This window comes from Sebastes fasciatus, chromosome 18, assembly GCF_043250625.1.
Source record: "Sebastes fasciatus isolate fSebFas1 chromosome 18, fSebFas1.pri, whole genome shotgun sequence".
Lineage (NCBI taxonomy): Eukaryota > Metazoa > Chordata > Actinopteri > Perciformes > Sebastidae > Sebastes > Sebastes fasciatus.
The window spans coordinates 2,393,548-2,415,000 of record NC_133812.1 but is presented as its reverse complement, the minus strand read 5'-3'; the positions used below and the strand labels follow the sequence as shown (position 1 = coordinate 2,415,000).

At 41.3% G+C, this 21,453-nt stretch overlaps 1 protein-coding gene across 2 annotated transcripts in view; it reads left to right on the top strand.

Moving 5' to 3' along the window:
* The window catches only part of emilin1a (elastin microfibril interfacer 1a), a 46,534-nt gene that overhangs the window by 1,497 nt on the left and 23,584 nt on the right, over positions 1 to 21,453 (top strand). For both annotated transcript variants that reach the window (XM_074615823.1, XM_074615822.1), the window contains exon 2: positions 19,640 to 19,756. In XM_074615823.1, the coding sequence (XP_074471924.1) occupies positions 19,640 to 19,756 (117 nt within the window). The remainder of the gene's footprint in view (positions 1 to 19,639; positions 19,757 to 21,453) is intronic.

Here is a 21,453-nt window from a genome sequence, read left to right as displayed (position 1 = left end):
TGATTGGTCAAAGTCTCCCGTCACAAGCTACATTTTCTAAAGCCTGAAAACAGAGCCATGAGGAGGAGCAGAAGTCTAGTTTTCTCTCAGAACACTTGAATTACAATATGCTGAAAGATTATTATGGAATTTTTGCCCAATGATGCCAAAAATATTCTGCCTACTGCAGGTTTGATCTACAAAAATAATCGACAGATCAATTGTTAATGAAAATAATCTTTAATAATGTGTGATTCACTATAAATTACACTACACCACAACAAATCTCACTCAAATAAAGATAATAAATTAAATAATATTCAGATAATTTAAAGGTCCCATATTGTAAAAAGTGAGAATTTCATGTCTTTTATATTATAAAGTAGGTTTAAGTGATATATAAATACTGTGAAAGTATCAAAACACTCAATATACTGAGAAATACACACAGCCCGTATTTAGAAATAGTACGTTTGAAACAAGCCGTTAGGATTTCTGTCCATTTGTGATGTCACAAATATACAATATTTAGACCATTACACGGTTTTAAACGTAAACATTCTAAATGTGTCCCAGTTTATTTCCTGTTGCAGTGTATGTAAATAACATCAGCTGACAGGAAGTAAACATGGACCCAAACTGTTGCCTAGCAACACATTTCCGTTGAAATGCGCTAAAACAGAGCGTTTCAGACAGAGGCTAAATACAGGTATATTCAGACAGACAGTATGCAGAAAATAAAGTTTTTTTTTAACATTACAGCATGTAAACATGTTCTAGTAGAAACACAAAATACAAGTAAGAACCTGAAGATGAGCACGATATGGGACCTTTAAGACAAAAACCCTTCCATACGAAGCAGAATGGGACAAAATCCTCTGAATATTGGGGATCATTTCTTTCATGAATGTCTCTTTCTGAGACCATAATGTGAAAATATCATCTCTTGCAGAATGAGGTGAATTCTTATTTCCAGAGGAAGTTATTTGTGATTAGGGGAGCTCTGCCTCAATGGGAGGTGATGGGTGTTGTGGTGATACAGGGGGCCCAGAGCTGGACAGGGTTTATAGGGATTAGAGATATTTACTGTTCCAGGGCCCCAAGTGAAAAGTTCTCAGGGGGGCCCCGGAGTTTCTTGCGGCGCTGGGGGGGGACAGGAATTCATCATTTTGGCAAACGGCATGTTCCAGTCAAGTAGAGGTGAATGGGCTCTACAGGGAGCAACGATTTGCGGGGATACTGAACTTTGGACATCATGAATCCAGAAGACTGATAGCGTATAATCTTGGACTTTTTAAATTCCCAAACTGCCATCTTGCCCTCTTTTATTGGACAGTTAGGAAACTGTTTATATCTTAGAGACAGCTGATTAATAGTCACTTGTAAATCAGTGATGGCTGCTGGGAGTCCCCGCTCATAAAGCTGTTAATGCAGTCAGTGGGCCAACACATGTATGTTTTTATTGTGCTGTTGCTGCCCCACAGTGTGGCATTAGCATGTAATTGAGCTTCTGCCCAAGGGCCCCATATGTGGACGACCCCCTCACCTCTGTGGACAGATGTTTGTGTGACTTGTAAATGAATGAGTGAGTAAGTTTGGGCTAATTGATTGTATGTAGGTGTGTGTGTGTGCAACACAGTCTCACAGCAGTTTGTGAAATATAATGTATTTCATTTGAGTACATAGACACGAATCTCCCTTTCTTTTTTTGTGACGCTCAGCACGACTTTTTACAAAGTATTTTTCGTGTGTTTTCCTACGAATGTCCAGCAACACGTGATGCACGTGTCAATTCCGCTCCAGTTTTCAAAATAAAACTACTCAGGTTGAGGAATAGATCGACTCGGTTAGGTTTAGGCAACAAACTACTTAGTTAGGTTTAGGAAAAGATCGCGGTTTGGGTTCAAATAACACTGGAAGTGATGTATCTTAAGTACAGAAGTTACGTGACAAAAACTACTTAGTTAGCTTTAAGAAAAGATCGCGGTTTGGGTTAAAATAACATTTGAAGTGCTGTAACTTAAGTACGGAAGTTACGTGACAAAAACTACTTAGATAGGTTTAGGAATAGATCGAGGTTTGGGTTGAAATAACTCCAAAAGTGCATGGCGTAACTTAAGTACGTCAGTTAGGTGACAAACACTACTTAGTTAGCTTTAAGAAAAGATCGCGGTTTGGGTTAAAATAACACTTGAAGTGCTGTAACTTAAGTACGGAAGTTAGGTGACAAACGCTACTTAGTTAGCTTTAGGAAAAGATCACGGTTTGGGTTAAAATAACACCGAAAGTGATGCATCTTAAGTACAGAAGTTACGTGACAAATACATCAACTTTGACTTGTGGTTTCACACGGGACACGAACACCAGTCCTGTGTCCTCCCTACGCGACGTTCGCCGCTCTACTTCCTGGTTCACGATTACGTGGATTACATACAAATTGATTTCGTGCTGACAAAAAAAATATGAAATTCGTGTCCATGCACACAAATCAATACACTAAATTTTGTGAGTATTTCACGAACTGCTGTGTGACTAGGCTGTGTGTGTGTGCGTGCATGAATAAAAGGGTGAATGAATGACGGAGTTCACATGTGGTATGTGTCTGCCTGGTATGTTCACATGTGGTATGTGTCTGCCTGGATGCCTGCATGTGTTTGTACTTAGCGTGTGTGTGTATGCAAGGCAGGCCAGGCTTCTGGGCTAGAAGCTGCTGCAATATGAGCTTCTATCGGGTTCCTCTCCACACTGCTGCTGCTGCTGCTAAGCTGCTGCTGCTGCTGCTGCTGCTGCTGCTGCTGCTGCTGCTGCTGCTGCTGCTGCTGCCTGAGCGGTGAGACATGGATGGTCGGCCTCTTTGGTGTATGATGAAGCTGAATGAGAAAAGGCGGGAAGCGTAGAGTAAGAGTAAGAAACAGGGCAAAAGATGAAGAAAGATAGATTGACGAAGTGGAAACGAGTGGTAAAAAGTCGAGAAACACAAGGGAGGGAAAAAGATAAAGCATCTGATTGGTGAGATAGAAAAACAAGAAGATAAGAAGATGAAAGAAACAGAAGATGTGGAGAGTAAAGAGAGAGAACCCGAGCAGGCGTGATAAGCGTGAATGAAAGAGTGAGAGAAGGCTGGGAGGAGTGAGAGAAGGCTGGGAGGAGCAACACGGCAGGAGAAAAGACAGACTGACAGTAGAAGAGCAGATAGGGCCCTGGTCCTCTTAATGCTGTAAGCAGCAGGCTATGAAGGAGTCAGCATGGCTGGCCTGTGACGTACACAAGCCACACACACACTAAAGTGACGCGTCGGGGGGGAAGAATGCGCTGGCCCGTGGCAATGCGGTTTGCCCCTACGACATCCGTTTGAACTCAATTGATCTGTTTTGACAGATGTGTGAAGAGTTCCATAAGTGATAACAGGCTGTTGAATTGAACTGAAGACATACAGCGGGGGTCTTATAGCGGAGCTCACTGGAGGACCCTGAGCCGTCCGACACATCTCCTGCCAAAATGTCAGAGCTAACACGCTCCAGACAGTGACAGAGGAAGAGGGAAGGAGTGGGGGGGTGTTTGGGGGCTGGATGCAGGTGGACTGCTGATCTGCTGATCTGTTGAGGCTCCTGTATACAGTTTGAAGGACAAGACATTACATCAGGAGTAGCACAGAGCATGCTTCATCACCATCTTTCTCGCTCATTAATCATGCTTATTTCCCCCCTATGCTTTTTTTCTTTCCATTAGCATCAAGGTGCTCCATACAGGGTATAGATAGACAAACACACACACACATTACTGTTGTTTAAAATAGCCTGTTTTTATGGCATTCTGCTTTGTGGATTGTAACAGAAAAAACAGGAGACCTGATGAGAAAAACTTTATATTCTGGGGCCATTAGCCCAGTAATGGCCAATAATCACCTATCAGGACATTCATACATGTTAGTGTTCTAGATACAAACCACTGCACACGAGGAGAATATCAAAATGATCGGTGCAAAAGTTGTGTAGCGGTAGCCGAAAAGAAAAAACTGCAAGAAACTGCATTTCCTTGTGTTGTTGTTTACTAATGTATTTTCCTTATTCATCAATCGTAAACATCAAGTTTCAGTCCAATATTTGAGAATCACAAGCAGAAATCAATCAAAAAAGAGGCAGAGACAGCAGTTTCTCCTCCGACAGACACCGCAGTGGATCACTACACACTCAATCTTCTTCTCTACTCTTTTCACTGACTTTTGCTATCGATATTTCTCTCTCTGCATAGAGTATGACAAATTAAACATCAGCAATTCATGTACCGTAATGGTGATAGAGTATCTAAAGAATCCCCCTGAGAATGCAGTAGGGTAGGGCAATCTGGGCACACAGAGAGAATAACAATGACTATTAAGCAGGCTAATCGACCCCAGTGGCTCCAGTGCAGCAGAAGTTTCTTTGCGTATGAATCTTAATATGCAATTGTGGAAATATTTCCCACAATCCACTGTAATATGGTGAAAAAGGCCCGGTCACTACAATTGCAATAGCATACCAGGCAATTAGACCATAACGGGATTGTCCTCTTCTTGACCGAACCTCGGAAAGGATCCAAATCCACTGGCATCTGTGTGATTTTCTGCTTTCTGCTAATTAGAGCAGTAAACAAATCTCATTAGAAATGGTAATGTGAATGTGGGAAAGGGGATCCTTTCCAGTCTCAGCCATTGTAACTTAATTACCATAGTTCCTGGCATGCATTTAATCTGAGAACGCTCCCTTTATTTACATTGTTTGGATAAACTTACTGAATACTATAGAGATTTGTATCCCCTTCCTGGTATTCACCCCATCCCACCACACAAGGACAACTTCTAAACCTCACTGTTAAAACTATAAAACTTACTGTTTTGTACCTAAAGCCTGGCCCACACTAAAAGATTTTTTCAAATCTTGAAAATGTGCGAGACTCCACACATAACGACATGTTATGTTCAATTTAACAGTTTAGTTCCTATAGTGTGTGATGAGCAACAATTTGGCCAAAACAGCAGACCACACACTAACAGATTCATTCATGAACAACAAGACTAAAAAAAAATTAAAATTTTGCAAAATCTCTGGCGATCAAACGCGACTTAAAGCTGATTCACGCATCGGGCTTTCACACCAGCTGCGTTTCAGCTGTGTTTCTGCTGCTGCAGTTGCTGCCGTCAGCCCTTTCTTTCTACATAGAGTTTGCCTTTTAATGGCCATTTCATTTCATTATAAATATCATTTATATTTAGTTTAGACAGAGATAGGTTAAGAAACGTGTGGTAAATGTAAATAATAGTAATAATCCACAATTAATACTCAGTACTATATTCATTCATGGAACTCTCCAAGTCACTGCATGTTCCACAGCACTGACTGCTCATATTTCAGAATAAAAGTCTTGTGTTAACAAATGATGGAATTCTGTCCATAGAAAAAACGCTTTAGGGCTTTTATTTTGAAATGAAAGCAGGAAGTGTTGATTTAAAAATAAGTCTTTACTTTTTTCTACAGATAGACAAAATACAAGAACCTGAAAATGAGCACGATATGGGACCTTTAAGACAAAAACCCTCCCATAGGAAGCAGAATGGCACAAAATCCTCTCAATATTGGGGATCATTTATTTTATGAATGTCTCTTCTGAGACCATAATGTGAAAATATCATCTCTTGCAGAATGGTGTCAATTCTAATTTCCAGAGGAAGTTATTTGTGATTAGGGGAGCCCTCCTTGAATGGGAGGTGATGGGTGTTGTGGTGATGCAGGGGGCCCAGAGCTGGACAGGGTTTATAGGGATTAGAGATATTAACTGTTTCAGGGCCCCAAGTGAAAAGTTCTCAGGGGGGCCCCGGAGTTTCTTGCGGTGCTGGGGGGGGCGGCTGCGAAACTGGAGTAATGTAGCTGATATGATGTTAATATACAGTCAATAGATCACTGTCTGTTGTTGCTGTGAACCACGCTGCACCCGTCAAAAATAGTTAAATAAACACTTGTGTTGTTGTCACAAATCAACTAGTTGGTCCTCCATTTCTGAGGTTCATCTTAAAGCTGCAGTAGGCAGATTGGAGCAAATATGATTAAAAAAAGTTATTTTTATAAAACGGTCGCTATATCGTGACAGTAGTACATGAAACAGGTAACCTGAAAAAAATCATGTGCCTCTGTGCCCTCCGGTGCTCCTAACGGCATCTGCAAGATTTCACAGACCAGAGGAAAACAAGCAGTAAGAGCTGATCTGAGGTCTGCTGTCCAGCTGCTGTCTATGAGAGCCGGCTGTCAATCACTCCCGAACTCCGACCAAATGGTCAAACTAGGCAGCACTGATCAAATATGAATCAATATTATGTTACGTTATTGTCTATTTCTCTCCTCAGATGTTCTCAGAATCATCTCGTAGTATACTGTTTAGCTGTAAAATTAGAAAGTTTGTGACAACGCAGTCATTGTGAAATCTGGTGAAGGAACGCCAAGTTCTGGTCACATGACCGGAGCACAGCCAATAGGAACGCTCTCTCAATGAAATGACCTGTGATTGGTCAAAGTCTCCCGTCACGGGCTAGATTTTCTTAAGCCTGAAAACAGAGTCATGAGGAGGAGCAGAAGTCTAGTTTCTCTCAGAACACTTGAATTACAATATGCTGAAGGTTATTATGGAATTTTTGCTCAATGATGCCAAAAATATACTGACTACTGCAGGTTTAATACAGTACTACTTTATGCTTCACGTTTTGCATTAGCTCATTCATTAGCCGCGGCTGCCGTGACGGCGGTGGTTGTCCTTCCTTCTTCAGTCAGCTTGGTTCTCTATTGGCTATCGTTCTTTCCTACGTGACTGCGTCATCGTCTGTCATCGGGGTTCCCCACACACAACAGGATATCGGAGTCGGCGCGGCCAGGATGGACTTCCGAGCCGATTCGCGGATGCAAAAAAACACTCTTAACATACCTCAGACCACAGGAATACCTGGATAGATCATCTTTAGAACCATCAAACCATCAGGGCTTTGCTGATGATTGTCAGGAGGGGGGGAATCGGGCCCAAAATCGTCTTGATTCTCGTGTAATGTGTACCCAGCATTAGAGCAGATAATAATGTTTTACCTGCATGAAATAGTCTGTGCTATTTTTGGAAAGGGCAATTTCAAGGCTTTGCGGAGACTTATGTCTCAAATGCCTCCATAAATGGTTAAAATTCAAGTGAGCCACAAAAAACCCTGCAGCCCTCCGAACGCTGACGTATCTGAGCAATAATGCTAAAGCAAATGGCAGTATCATGGACATTCTCTGTATATCTTCGTGACCGCCAGGCTAAACAATCATAGTGAAGTTTACACAGTCACGCTGTCCCTTGATGCTGGAATGAGTCCAAAGGGGAATAAACGGTGTGTGTGTGTGTGTGTGTGTGTGTGCTCGAGTAAAACTTCATTTTAAGACGGCGCAGAGAGACCGGAGGAATGTGTGCGTCTGCCTTTGTGTCGGTCTGTCGGCGTGCGATCGCTCAAGCGTGAGTGTAGTGCACTCGAGTGTGTTATGTTGTCGTGTGTGACAGTCTGTGTGCTTTGCGCTGTGTGTACAGGGGTATACCTTTACAAGGACGTCGGAGGAGTGCTTGACCTTTGGGCCACAGTTCAAACACAGAGACACGCCCCTCTTTCCATCCACTCATTCAGGCCGCTGTCGAAGCCTTCCCCTTGAAGCTAAATGAAAGATCCGTCAACAATAGGCGCCGCCGAGTGATTTCTTTGTTTAAGTAGTAGACCTCGGGTCCCCTTTTTTCCTTTCTTTCATTCCCTCTTCCTCCCACATGTAACTTTTGTCAACGATTATCCCAGTTCTACCCACAATTCTCCTCTGCGGGACTCATGCAGAGATGCTGTTAGTAGAGTAAAATGAACCCGGTATGTATGTGTGGGTTGAGATGTCAGACCGTGGCTTCCTGCTTGGCTGGGAAGTGTCTGTCTGCCCGTTTTATAAGGAGGTGAAATTTATTGGGAAATAAAGTGACGCTCAGACAGGTGCAAGAGTTCCACTCACACTGAGTTATGGCTCAATAAATGCAAAATAAGACGTGCACAATGGAAGTTTCACTGCTCAGTGCCTGGCGGAGAAGTAATGAAAACGTTGTGTGTGTTTGTAGAAGAAGGACAAAGTGTATTTGTGTTAATTTAACATGCATGTAAGTGTTTAGGCTTGTTTCCTGTCTGCCTGTCTGCCTGTCTGGGTATGCTTTATCAAATGTGTGAAGTCACACGGCTCCTGATATGATAAATCCTACTTTGTGTGCCAACTTTCTGTCACTTATGGCAGTTTCAGCTCACCCTTTTCAGTGTTTCCTTGAGTGAACATCTCATAGTACGTGTCCATGTTAACACAGTTATTGCATTTATTTCCCCTGAAAGCTGCTACAGTCAATATTTTAAAGGTCTCATATACCGATACCAGTATCGGGGTATCGGGTCCGATACTGTGCTCATGTACTCGTACTCGCAAAACGACTCCGATACAATGGCACCGATACCACTTAACAGTGGTGCGCCCGACCCCACTGGGCCGGGATCCCACCTCAGCCGGCGCGCGCTGGCCCTCACTTTCATTGCGCCACAGGGTTTTGCTTGCATCCTCTGACTCGCGCTTGCGTTAGACTCCTTGGTCTGTGTTTCAAGACGGGTCGGGTGGGTTGCCGACAACGCCGCAGACCTCTGATGCCTTTTACGTGGGCCAAGCCCCGATCTGGCGGCACGACGTGGTTGGTCGACAGTCGCACCGATAGCAGGGGGCAGTCCCTGGCGGGGAGAGAGGGCGCAGCGAGTTCTTTGTCCACGGTGCGGCGAGGTCCGGGCGGGGAGCGCTGTAAAGCTGCGGCCGTGAGACACCTTCCCCCCGAGCCTTTCCAAGCCCACCTAAAGCCGGTCGTGGCGCACCGCCTCGTATGCGGGACTCCCCAGCCTGTCGTGTGTCGCTCACACCCTCCAGCTGGCTGTTAACGAGGGTCTTTTGGCACAGAGAAGTACTCGTATCGGTACTTGTATCGGTACTCGGTATCGGAGAGTACCCAAATGTAATTACTTGTTCTTGTACTTGGTCTGAAAAAAAGTGGTATCGGTGCATCCCTAGTTTTAAAGGTAAACTGAGGATTTTTTTCTTTTCAAATAGCACCAAGTGGGAATATTTTAACAGTTTTATTTGTATCACACTCATTGCCACGAATATGCACACGCACAAGCACACGGCAACGCCATGCACATTACTGCTGATGTTTTAACGCTGTTCCACTGATGGCTGCACTTTAGTTAACCAGATGTGGATTTGCCAAACCAACCAGTTAGACCTCATCTTTTGAAGTCTTTCCACTTGTAAAAGCGAGACACAGTGTTAGATAACACTTCAGATAAAACAATATTTGGTTTTACAAGACAGAAGGACGATGAGGACTAACTGGTTGGTTGGTTTGCAACGTCTGGTTTCCCTCAGAAAGAGCAGCACAAAACCGCTTCCTTAAGTTTTTGCTAAGGGAAGCGGGAACGAGATGTTCCCAGATGGGGCTAAACGTTATCCCAACAACTCAGCCTGGTATCTTTGGAAACATTGGGATCTCTGCTAGAATTTGAAATAAAGTTCTGTAGCTTTTAACATTTGGTTGCACAGCATGAGTCATTGAGGTTTAAACAACTTGGACATTTCAAAGAAAGCATTGTGCTCTAGTTTCACATTTCTGTCTTTATCTCCCGCAGTCTGACAAACATTCTACAAATACTATATTGTAGTTATAAACATTGAATAATATCTGCAGGAACTGGACTGTTTATGTGCAGTGTTTTCCTGTTGTGCTGATATAGTGAAGAAAACGGGGAGATTAGCTGCTAAATAGGCCACTGAAGGGGGATCAAGCACACACACACACACACACACACACACACACACACACACACACACAGTCAGTTCTCCATTAAACACCATGTTAGGTTGTATACTGTTATTTTCATGTTTAATTGGCATCAGTTTATAAAAGTACATGAGGTGGAAAAATAAGCAGGTTAGCATCTAGGGGTGGTGGGAAAAAATCAATATAGCATAGAATCGCAGTATTTTGCGTAGCAATTGTATCGATACATGGATGTCGAGTATCAATCTTTTATTATATAATCTATTAACCTCTTAACAATCCGACGGCCTGCCGGCGGGCCCGGACGCTATTCTGTTTTTGTAGTGGGCACAGTTCCGTTAGTTTGTGGGGAAGAACGCTAAATAACTCTCCAAAATTACACTCAATTCTACGGAGGAAAAACTATCATGGCCCTTCTCAAAGGGATTGACCTCTGACCTCAAGATATGTGAATGAAAACTTAGAGTGAAAACTGTATCTTATTAGATAAAACAGATGTTGACAAACTGCATAATTTGCAGTTGAAAAAAGGTAATACATCGCAATATATCTTATCGCAATAAGATCATATTGTGACTTAAGTATCGTGATAATACCGTATCGTGATAATATTGTATCGTGATAATATCGTATTGTGACTTAAGTACCGGGATAATATCGTATCGTGATTTAAGTATCGTGATAATATTGTATTGTGACTTAAGGATCGGGATAATATCGTATCATAACTTAAGTATCGTGATAATATCGTATCGTGACAAAATCGTATCGTGACTTAAGTATTATGATAATATCGTATCGTAACTTAAGTATCGTGATAATATCGTATCGTGATAATATCGTATTGTGATAATATTGTATCGTGACTTACGTATCGGGATAATATTGTATCTTGATAATATCGTATCGTGATAATATAGTATCGTGATAATATCGTATGGTGACTTAAGTATCGTGATAATATCGCATCGTGATAATATCGCATCGTGATAATATCGTATCGTGGGGCCTCTGGTGATTCCCACCCCTATTAGCCTCACGTTCTTTTTATGTTTGTCTATATGTGTATCTGCATGTCTTATTGCCTGTTTGAGAGTCCTTGTCTGGCGGTGTCAGTCTCTTGTGAGTGCATGTGTAGTGTGTTTGTCTGTTCAATGACGTGTGTGTGCTTGTAATTGCATTTTACACTCATGGAAAAGATGCCAAGCCTAGTTAGTGGACTTTCATCTGAGCGATTTCTCTGCGGCCATTTGGATTAATGGGCCTTTATAGGATTACTGTTTGGAATGCTTAACTTCATGCTGGTTAAAGAGAGAGAGACCGAGAGAGAGAGGAGGAAAGGTCAGTGGTTTGGAGCTGAAATGTTGTTTTGAAGGTGTCACCCATGCAACAGAAACCTTGCATACAGGCACACATGAACAAATTCATTGTACTCTTTTTCTTTTTTGTGAAGGGCATACGCCTAAGCACACGCACACACCCACACACTCCTTCAGTACTACGCTAACACTTAGTCATCCTGCTACAAATATAAAGGCTCCTCTCATGTGTTGGAGTGAGAAGCCCATGATGGAAAGATGGAAAATGAGCCATCGGGGGAAGTGGACTACAGTGAGTGTGGCTGTTGGGTGAAGCTGCACAGGGAGTTGTGTCTGTGTTTTCAACCCAGTCTCACGCATTTTAGCCTTTTTGAGTGTCATTTGTACGCCGTTATTTTACAGCACGCAAACATCTGCAGTTAGGTTAAGCAAGAAGACCACTTGGAGTAAGGGAAAACGTTATGGTTGGGCTTAAAATAAGTAAGTAAACTAAGTAAAACACGTATTGAAACAACGTAACACAACTACAGAAAACACGTCACAAACGTCAATAAAAAAAACGTGACAATTGTCACTAACATTACTTACAAAACAAAATACCGGTCAGCAACGGTTTCGAACACTGGTCTCCTGGTTAAAAGTAAAAAATAAGTAAGTAAACTAAGAACAAAACACCGGGCAACAAAGGTTTCGAACACGGGCCTCCTGGTTAAAAGTAAAAGATAAGTAAGTAAACTAAGAAAAACACTTAACAGAACTACAGCAAAGACGTCACAAACGTCAATAAAAAATATGTGACAATCATCACTAACATTACTTACACAACAGTCTCGAACACGGACCTCCTGGTTAAAAGTAAAAAATAAGTAAGTAAACTAAGAAAAACACAAATGGAAACAACCATGTGAACGGGCTAGTGTTTTCGTCTGTATGTATATGTGCGTGCACGTGTCCACATCTGTGTCTGCTCAGTAGTGAAAAAGGAGAGATGGTTAGGTTTATTTATATAAAACACAGTGCCTGTTCTCCATCAGCGGAGACGGGGTGTGAACGCTGCCAACTTTATGCTTTATCTGCTGTGTCTGTGACCCTGGGAGTCAGCAAGTCAGGATAATAGATCGGCAGAACTGGCCCACTGAATCACGGTGACAAAAACAACACAGCGGAGCTACAGGGGGAAGAGACGGAGCTGTTTTGATTTATCACCGCTGTCTCATTTTACACGTTGTCTATCCCTCCTGTATCGGGCTCCAACTCCTGATGGAGATGTTAGATTTCTCAGAAGCTTTGAGTCCAACATACACAGTTCAGTACAACAAACCGCAGATAGCACAGCAAACCAGCACAAGGCGTAATGCAATAAGAATCACTGCGATGGACCGCAAGACTCTGGAGATGCATGAGCGGCTGTGTTTTGGAAGCGCTGACGTCGGCTGGTTTCAGATGGCAGAGTTGTGCTCTGAGTCACCAGCTCTGATAGAAACATTAAATGCAACGTAACAAACCACAGAAGCAAGACGTAACACATATTAAATGCATAGCTGGAGGAGGCCATGTGGATCACTGGGAAGAACAGCAAGTCTTTGGAGAGGGAGGTACAGAACTGTTTGGATGCATCGACACTGGTTGATTTCAACCAAATGACATTCACTTATGATCCACTTGGTGTTGACCCCAGGTTGAGCTGAATCCCCGCCCCCCCCTGTAATTAGATTTTATTTCACATCAGCTCAAAGCAACATGATCTACTGTGAATATACAAAATAAGCAACATTTACCTAGTGAAAGATTTCTGCACAAGCTATTTGTCTGGGATACATACTCCTACTCCATATAGGTTTCTTTTATAAAGCTGGGACAATTATTGCACAGATTACTGGCCTACAATGCTATACAGCTATAGTATACCAATCATCAGGCATTAAGCATGAATTACATTGAGAAACATGCAGGGAACCTTTCAATTCTTGCTCAAAATCATATGATTGTGATAGAGGCTTTTAAAGGTCCCATATTGTAAAAAGTGAGATTTTCATGTCTTTTACATTATAAAGCAGGTTTAAGTGCTCTATAAATACTGTTAAACTATCAAAATGCTCAATATACGGAGAAACACTTACAGCCCGTATTCAGAAATTATGCGTTTGAAACCAGCCGTTAGGATTTCTGTCCATTTGTGATGTCACAAATATACAATATTTAGACCATTACACGGTTTTAAACATAAAAACCTAAATGTGTCCCAGTTTATTTCCTGTTGCAGTGTACGTGTGTATGACAGGAAGTAAACATGGACCCAATATGTTGCCGAGCAACGCAATTACGTTGCAATTACGTTGAAATGTACTAAAACAGCGTTTCAGATAGAGGGTAAATACAGGTATATTCAGGCAGACAGCATGAGGAAAATAAATTTTTTTTTGAACATTACAGCATGTAAATATGTTTTAGTAGAAACACAAAATACAAGTATGAACATGATAATGAGCACAATATGAGACTTTTAAATCCCATTGAGACATTGTATGCAGGCCTAGTAGTGGGCTGTACAATATATACTGGAAAAACAAAGTTCGGAAACTTGTGTTTGGTCCATTATTTCTCTGTTGTTACAATGCTAATGGTCATTGTATTTTACATCGTTTGAAAGCCTGTTTATTTACCTTCGCAATGATGTCCAACTTGTAAGGATCATGCATTTGTGGGATGAGCAGCACAGCTGATTATGTGGGTAGCGCCCAAGAAAAATGTTCCAAAATGCTCTACCAATGGTAAACAGTGTACCCAAACCCAAAGGCGAGTACCCAAATGTAAGTACTTGTACTCGGTCTGAAAAAAAGTGGTATCGGTGCATCCCTAGTTTGTTGGTTGGCGATTGGAGGTTCTTTTAAAAAAAATTGTATTTATAATTTTTTAATACAAACAATGACGGTGACCGCAATGATACAACAAAAGCAAACAAGCCTGCCATCATCTTGGAGAACCAGAGCAGCCTGTTCCATTGATAGCAAGTTCATAAAGTCATTCCACCGGTTCTCCATGCTGCAATTTCTGGTTGTTCAATGGCCATTTTCACACCTCATATACAACCGGACAAGGTCTGATATCTACATGAAGAAGACGTGACAGGTTTTCAGTAATCTCTGACCAGAACGGCTCAACAAGAGGACAGTACCACAACAAGTGCATCAGCATACCATCTGCTTCACAACCATGCCAGCATAATGTGTGATAAATTGTCTTCAATGTGCATTGAAGTTTAGTTTGGAAGTTGCTGTGAGAGGAAGCAGAACACAACAGGCTATACATCGCTGAGACTGTACCTCTTTTCTTCTAAATTTCTTATGTTTCCTATGTCTTATGTCCTTATCAAGTAATGATTTGATGGAAGATGGAATTTAATTGCAGATAAGATCAAAAAATTATCAATATTTCAGCCCAAACTGTGTTTTAAATGTATTGAGAGGGAATATATTTCCATTCCTGTTCACTTGCCCCACTGAGATTCTTGAACTTCCACTAGGGCTGCCCCTTCTTAGTCGATTAGTCGACTAATAGGTTGTTTTGGTCTTAATTGGCTGAAGATTGAAGATTCCTTTAGTCAATTAGTCGGGTTTTTTTTATGCTGTTTTCATGCTGAATGATTGACATATTTCTAAGAAACACATTTTAGAAATAAGTCACAAAGCACATCTCTGGTAAACACGATGATTTAAAATGGTGCTATTGTGTGATTCTTTGTGGAGAAACTCAGTTTTACAGTCGACAAAATCTTATGAGTCGACGAAGAATTTCTTTGGTCGAGGACAGCCATAATTTCCACAACAATGTCCTCATTACTCTGATAATTTGCTAATAATCTGACAGTTTTTATTGATAGTGACATGAACAAGTTTAATTATTTATTGCTGTTTGCACCAAACCAAATTCACCTTCATTGTGTTGGGGTGGCGGCAGAAATCACTGAGACATAAGCAAATACCTTTAAACCTATATTAACCTTGACAGTGGAGTCAGTTCCTGTAATTAGTCCTGTTCACTTTCCCACGTCCAGTAGCTACAGCAACAGGCGGTCAGGAGGTGCAGGGGAGGATGGAAACATGATAAACTCTTTCTGTCAGTCAGACAAGCTGTGGAATGAAGGGGAGGATCAGGGTCTCGGGGGAACAGAGGAGAGGTGTAGTCACACAGAGGGCGAGAAAGAGAGAAGAAAAAAAACAAGTTGAAAGGGTGAGAAAGGAGAAGGAGATAATGAACAGAGATAGATAAGGAGAGATGTATGGAGGATGGAACCTGCCAAAATCAAAAATAAATAAATAAATGACTCGATAAATAAATCAAAATGAAGATAAAATGTAGCGAATGTAGTGTAGTCATTAAATGTAGCAAAAATAATATTAAAATAAATGTAGCCATTCATTAATTGATAAAATGTGACATAAATTGATATTTGTGTTTTAGTTTGCTTCTTTATTTATTTATCTTTGTATTAATTCCCTTATTTATTTACTCCTTCGTTTAATTTTCCCTTTTATTTATTTTTTGCATTTATTTTTGATTTATTCATTTATTTTTGCATTTATTTTTTATTTATTTATTCATTTTTGCACATAATGTCTATTTATTATATATTTATTTTTCATAGTATTATATTTATATAGTTTTATGAGTGTTTCACTTGCCTATTGAGGCAGAAATGCATAAAGAAATGTAAAAAGAAATGTATAAAGAAAAGAATACAAACATAATAAATAGGTTTGGGGAAATAAATAAGTGTTGAAATGCAAAGCGAAAATTGTGCGGAACTAAATACATCAATACATAAATAAATACATACATTTAAAGATAAATATAAAATAAATACAAAATAAGTACAAAACTAACTAACTAAATAAATAAAAAAATAAATGTATTATTGAATTTATTTATTTTATTAACAAAAATAAATACAAAAATAAATAAATACTTTTTAAGAATTGATAAAAATAAATATACTGTATATATAAATATATATATAAAATTAAAACAGAATGTCACATTTTATCAATTAATTACTGGTTACATTTATTTTTAATATTATTTTTGCTGCATTTAATGACATTTACGTACTTATGGAGTCATTTATTTATTTATTTATTTATTCATCCATTTTTGATTTTGGCAGGTTGTGTCGTTGAGTGGAGAGGGGTGAATTGAAAGAGACAGCAAGAGTGAGGAAAAGAGTGAGATGGGGAAGAAAGAGATGCACACAGACAAGGAGCCTAAAAATATAAAAAGAGTTCCACAGAGGGAGACATGTAGAGCCAGAGAGAGACTGACAGACAGAAAGAGACATAGAAAGACAGACTGACAGATGTGAAGACAGACAAACTGAGGAAAGCTGCTGATTGACTTTCCGGCATGAAGGAACTCCTTGTGCGCTCCAACTTTTATCTGTAAACCCTTCATAGCCCTGCTCAGATGAATCTGGGAGTGACACTAATTGGCCATAATAACCACCGGGGAAATAGCGGTGGATGGGGGATTCTGGGTAATATGAAAATGATGATAGAAAGCGACTGAAGGACGTCTGTTTCTTAAATCTATCTGTGGTTGTTATCGGCAGAGATATCTGAGGGTCAAGGGAGGTCAGAGTGATGAGGACAAATTGAGTCACATGTAGACGGGGGGAGCATGTGGGACTGGGTGTCTCTTTGAGTTTTAAGACGTGCGTGAGGACATTTTTGTCAGGTGGAATCATTTGGACAGCCTTCACTTAACAGAAGTTATTTTTGAGTCAAGGATTCATGATAATAAATATTTTTTTATTAACAATGGATCAAATGTAATGTTAGAAGTTGCTCGTAGTGACGAACCTACTGCTATTTTAGGCACAGCAGGCAACTGTTTTTCTATTAAAACCCATTGTATGCTCAGGGACAGACAAAGTTTTAGCGACTAACCGGTGGACATGGTGGATCATTTAACACCCATGAACTAGATATTTCCCTCAGGAGTTGGTGGAGAGCAGAAAAGTACTTAAACGGGAGTAGAAATTCCACTTTCAAACGGCCAAGATTTCGGAAACACGACTCCAAATAAATGCTGATGTTGCTCCGTGTCTGCTGGACGTGTAAAATAAATGTTAGCTAACACATTTGCTATACCACAAAATCAATCAATCCAGGTTTAAAGAGGACCTATTATGCTTTTTCCCTTTCCTTTAGTGTGTTATATTGTTTTTTTTGTACATGTAAAAGGTCTGCAAAGTTACAAAGCCCAAAGTCCACCCTAAAGGGAGTTACTCTCTCCCACAGAAGCACTGCTCCTGAAACGCCTGAAATGCCACGCTTGAAAGTCCCGCCTTTTCTTCCGTAACGTAGTGATGTCACCAAGTAACTCGTTTGCATAATAACCTGCCCGACGGCTAGTTTGGCACACCCTCAAACAAAGCTAGGAGCTGGAGCGGAGTCCGAAGAGTTTGGTTCCGGGACCAATCACAACCAAGCGGGCCAGTTGACCAATCAGAGCAGACTTGCTGGGGGAGGCAGGAGCTCAAACAGAGAGTTTCAGACAGAGGATGAAAAGATGTGCTGCTGGTAGGAGAAAAGCTGCGAATAAAGACATCAATCATTCACGGAACGGACACATTGAAACTGACACTATAGTGTACAACAACAACAACAACAACAACAATGCGGAGGCTCCGTAGTCCGAACCAAGACGGCAAACTTTATTACTCCTTTCAACCTTGACCAAGGCAGCGCAGACCAGATCCTCCCGTTCTTACCTTTCACAATAAAAGGAAATAAAACGAAACTCAATAAGATAGCTTACAGCAGCTCAGGCTATACAACAATTTACCTCAGAAAGACTTAGCAAATCTATCTAAGGCTGTCCTGAATACTATTTTTTGGGCTTCGAGGCTTTGGTGAGAAATATTCAAAGGGACAGTGCTGCTGCCGCACTACTGTACACACACACACCTCTACACATAATAAAGAATAACTAATAATAAGTAATGTTGAATATGAATAATGTGGGATTATTCCTTATTTCATGGATCCTGTGTCAGGGATGTTTTGGTGGCAAAAGGGGGACCTACTGAATATTAGGCAGGAGGTCTTAATGTTATGGTTGATCAGTGTATATAAAAAATTCACAAAAACGAAGCATTTGAATACTGATTTGGAGGTCGATTACCATGGCAACGGTCGAAGCCACGAAGCTTCGAAGCATTTGGTTCAGCCCTAAATCTATCCGAACCTTTTTATTGAAAAAGTGTTGCAACTGTTGCAAATTTGCATCGTATGAATAGTTTTGATGCAAAATATTCACAGGCGAGTATTCCACATTTTCGTGTCGTCTATTCGTCACGCCCCCGGTGTGTAAAGGCCTTAAGAGTTAAACCTCCTGCATGAAAGGAGGTGTAACCTCAAGTGTAATTACAACCATAGGTTAGGGATGCACCGATACCACTTTTTGTCAGACAGAGTACAAGTACTTACATTTGGGTACTCGCCGATACCGAGTACCGATACGAGTACTTCTCTGTGCCAAAAGACCCTCGTTAACAGCCAGCTGGAGGGTGTGAGCGACACACAGCATACGAGGTGCGCCGCGACCGGCTCTAGGTCGGCTTGGAAAGGCTCGGGGCGAAGGTGGCTCGTGGCCACAGCTTTACAGAGCTCCCCACCCGGACCTCGCCGCACTGTGGACAAAGTGCTCGCTGCGCCCTCTCTCCCCGCCGGGGAGGAACGGGGCCCCCTGCTCCCGGTGTGACTGTCGAACGGGGCGGACTGTCCTTAGTGCGCCCCAACCGCGTCGTGCCCCCAGGGCGGGGCTCGGCTCACGTATATATATATATATATATATATACATATACACACATATACATATCACCTTTAATACAAATGATTCATTGTAATGTTGTAAGTAGCTCTAAGGAGCCACTTTTAGCTCCATGTTTGGTTTTCCAGCTGCGTAGTATGAATATAACCAATGGATATAGTTTTCACATGGATATGCAGTGCGTGTGTGTGTGTGTGTGTGTGTGTGTGTGTGTGTGTGTGTGTGTGTGTGTGTGTCTTTGTGTGGGTTGGTTGGCGTGGAGTTGGGGAGGCATACAATGGTAGCCATTGTTGAAATCGTGCCGTTATCCTGAACTGATCTGACATTTGCACCAGCGGACAATTTCTCTTGAATGTTGAACAGAATAATAATAATCAGTCCGGGGTTTGAGATATTGATCTGGAAACTCACAGTAGAGTGAAACAAGTGATTTTGATTATTATTTTTTTTGCAAATCTTTCCCCTTTTTTGCCTGGGAACAAAGAGCGGCATCCGAGTGTATAATGTGTGTGTGAGAGGGGCTGCTATGTTTGTGTCAACGCCTGACTCCAAACTTACAGTAAACTGCCAGTCATCACATACTTATTCATTTGTCATTTCCCTTTTGTCTGCTTGTGTTTTCATAGGAACTGGTGTGCTTATGTGGTGACACGCACTGTCAGCTGTGTGATGGAGGACGGGGTGGAGACGTACATCAAGCCGGACTACCAGCGCTGTACTTGGGGCCAATGTCCTCGAGTTGCGTGAGTATCTATATCGCCTTTGAATCTTCTTTTTTTGCATTTTATATCTCCTCTGATTCTTCCTCTCTGTTGCTGTAATCTAATCTGTATTCATTCTTGCTCCTCCAACTTCCCGATCCACAGAACTCTGTGTCCTCTATCCATCCATCCTCTCCCCCTCTTTCCTGTCTGTGGTTTACTGAAGTCACTTTTTATTTTTTCAGGAGAGTCTGGTCAGGAAGGTGTCTGGTTGTGGCTGGACTTGTAGCCAGAATATCTCAATCACACGCATATTACTAAGGGTGGGGAAAAAAATCCCTCATTTTTTTTTACGATTTTGGAATAGATTCTTTAATGCTAGATATGCCATATTTGCTTCATTTGAGTCTATGTGGAGGTAACAGGAAGTTACCGCTTTTATTGTTGTAGTCTGAGTAACGTGACGTGAAATCCGTTCCGTATCCGTCAACCAAATCAAACCGCAGCGAGCCGAAACGAGAAAGTAGAAAACGTCGGAGGGTCTGCGTGGATACGACCTGCACCCTCACATGTTAAATCCAGCGTGGTAAACACTACACATCCAGTAAAGGATGGAAACACTTTGGGTTTCACACATTGACAGGAAAAGCAGAGCTAGACATCACGGCTAAAGCTGCATGCTAACTCTGTCACTGACGGGAAACGTTATCGTATTGCGGTAACGCTGCGGTCGAGCCGGCCGTTGCTCTCATCTCTGTGGTCAAATGGGCCGACGCTACGACTGTAGAGCACCCATATACTGACATTTATGTTAAACGCATTCAAACGGCCCCGATGGAGCTGAACATGGATGGATAAAGAGAACGGAGCTGACGGAAGAGCTAGAGACGGACTTGGAGAAGTTAGAGGAAGGAGACATGTGTGACTACGTCCGGTTTTCAGAATAAGGTGTTAACAAAGGGAACTGTTTATACAAAATACATATATGGAAATAAGATTGATTGGATTATATTCACCAGAAGTATAAAACATGTCATGTCCCTTATTAATTAAAAAGAAAATACCATTAATTTGTGAGGGAAATGTCTTTACTCTTTGATTTTTGGGTTGCTGGTAATTTTTTTATGACTAATGCCTGACAAAGACTGATATATTTGACTTCAGGACATCTCTGACTACATACATGCTGAAAATCAAACATTTTTACCGTATTAATTTAGATGTTATCAAAAGTGAAGGTCCCTAGAAATGTATGATTCAACTTTTTCCCATGGTATAGTGTAAAAAAGGTTAAGCAATAAATCGTAATATCAAATCGCAATACTTGAAAATCTCAATAAATATTGAATCGGCACCCAGGTATCGTGATAGTATGGAATCGGGAGTTAAGTGAATCGTCCCAGCCCTACGTATCACTGTGGTGGAGCTCCAGTATGTCGACTTAGGGATATCCACTATTACAAATATTGGAGCACATTTACTTTATGATTGAATTATTTTTCCAAATGTGGACATCGTTCTCACAAGAAAACATTAATCAAGCGCTCCTGATGTTTTTCCTCTTTTGAAGTTTTCACCATGTTGTCTGACCCTGGCTGCCTGATCCCCCCCACGCCTGCCAGGGGCCTCGGCCTAAACCTGGGCTATGCTAAGAATGAAGCCGACAGGAGTTCCAGCACCGCAGTCTAGCCTCCTACTCTGCAAAAACAATCTCTTCTTCTTACTCCGTCTTTCTCTTA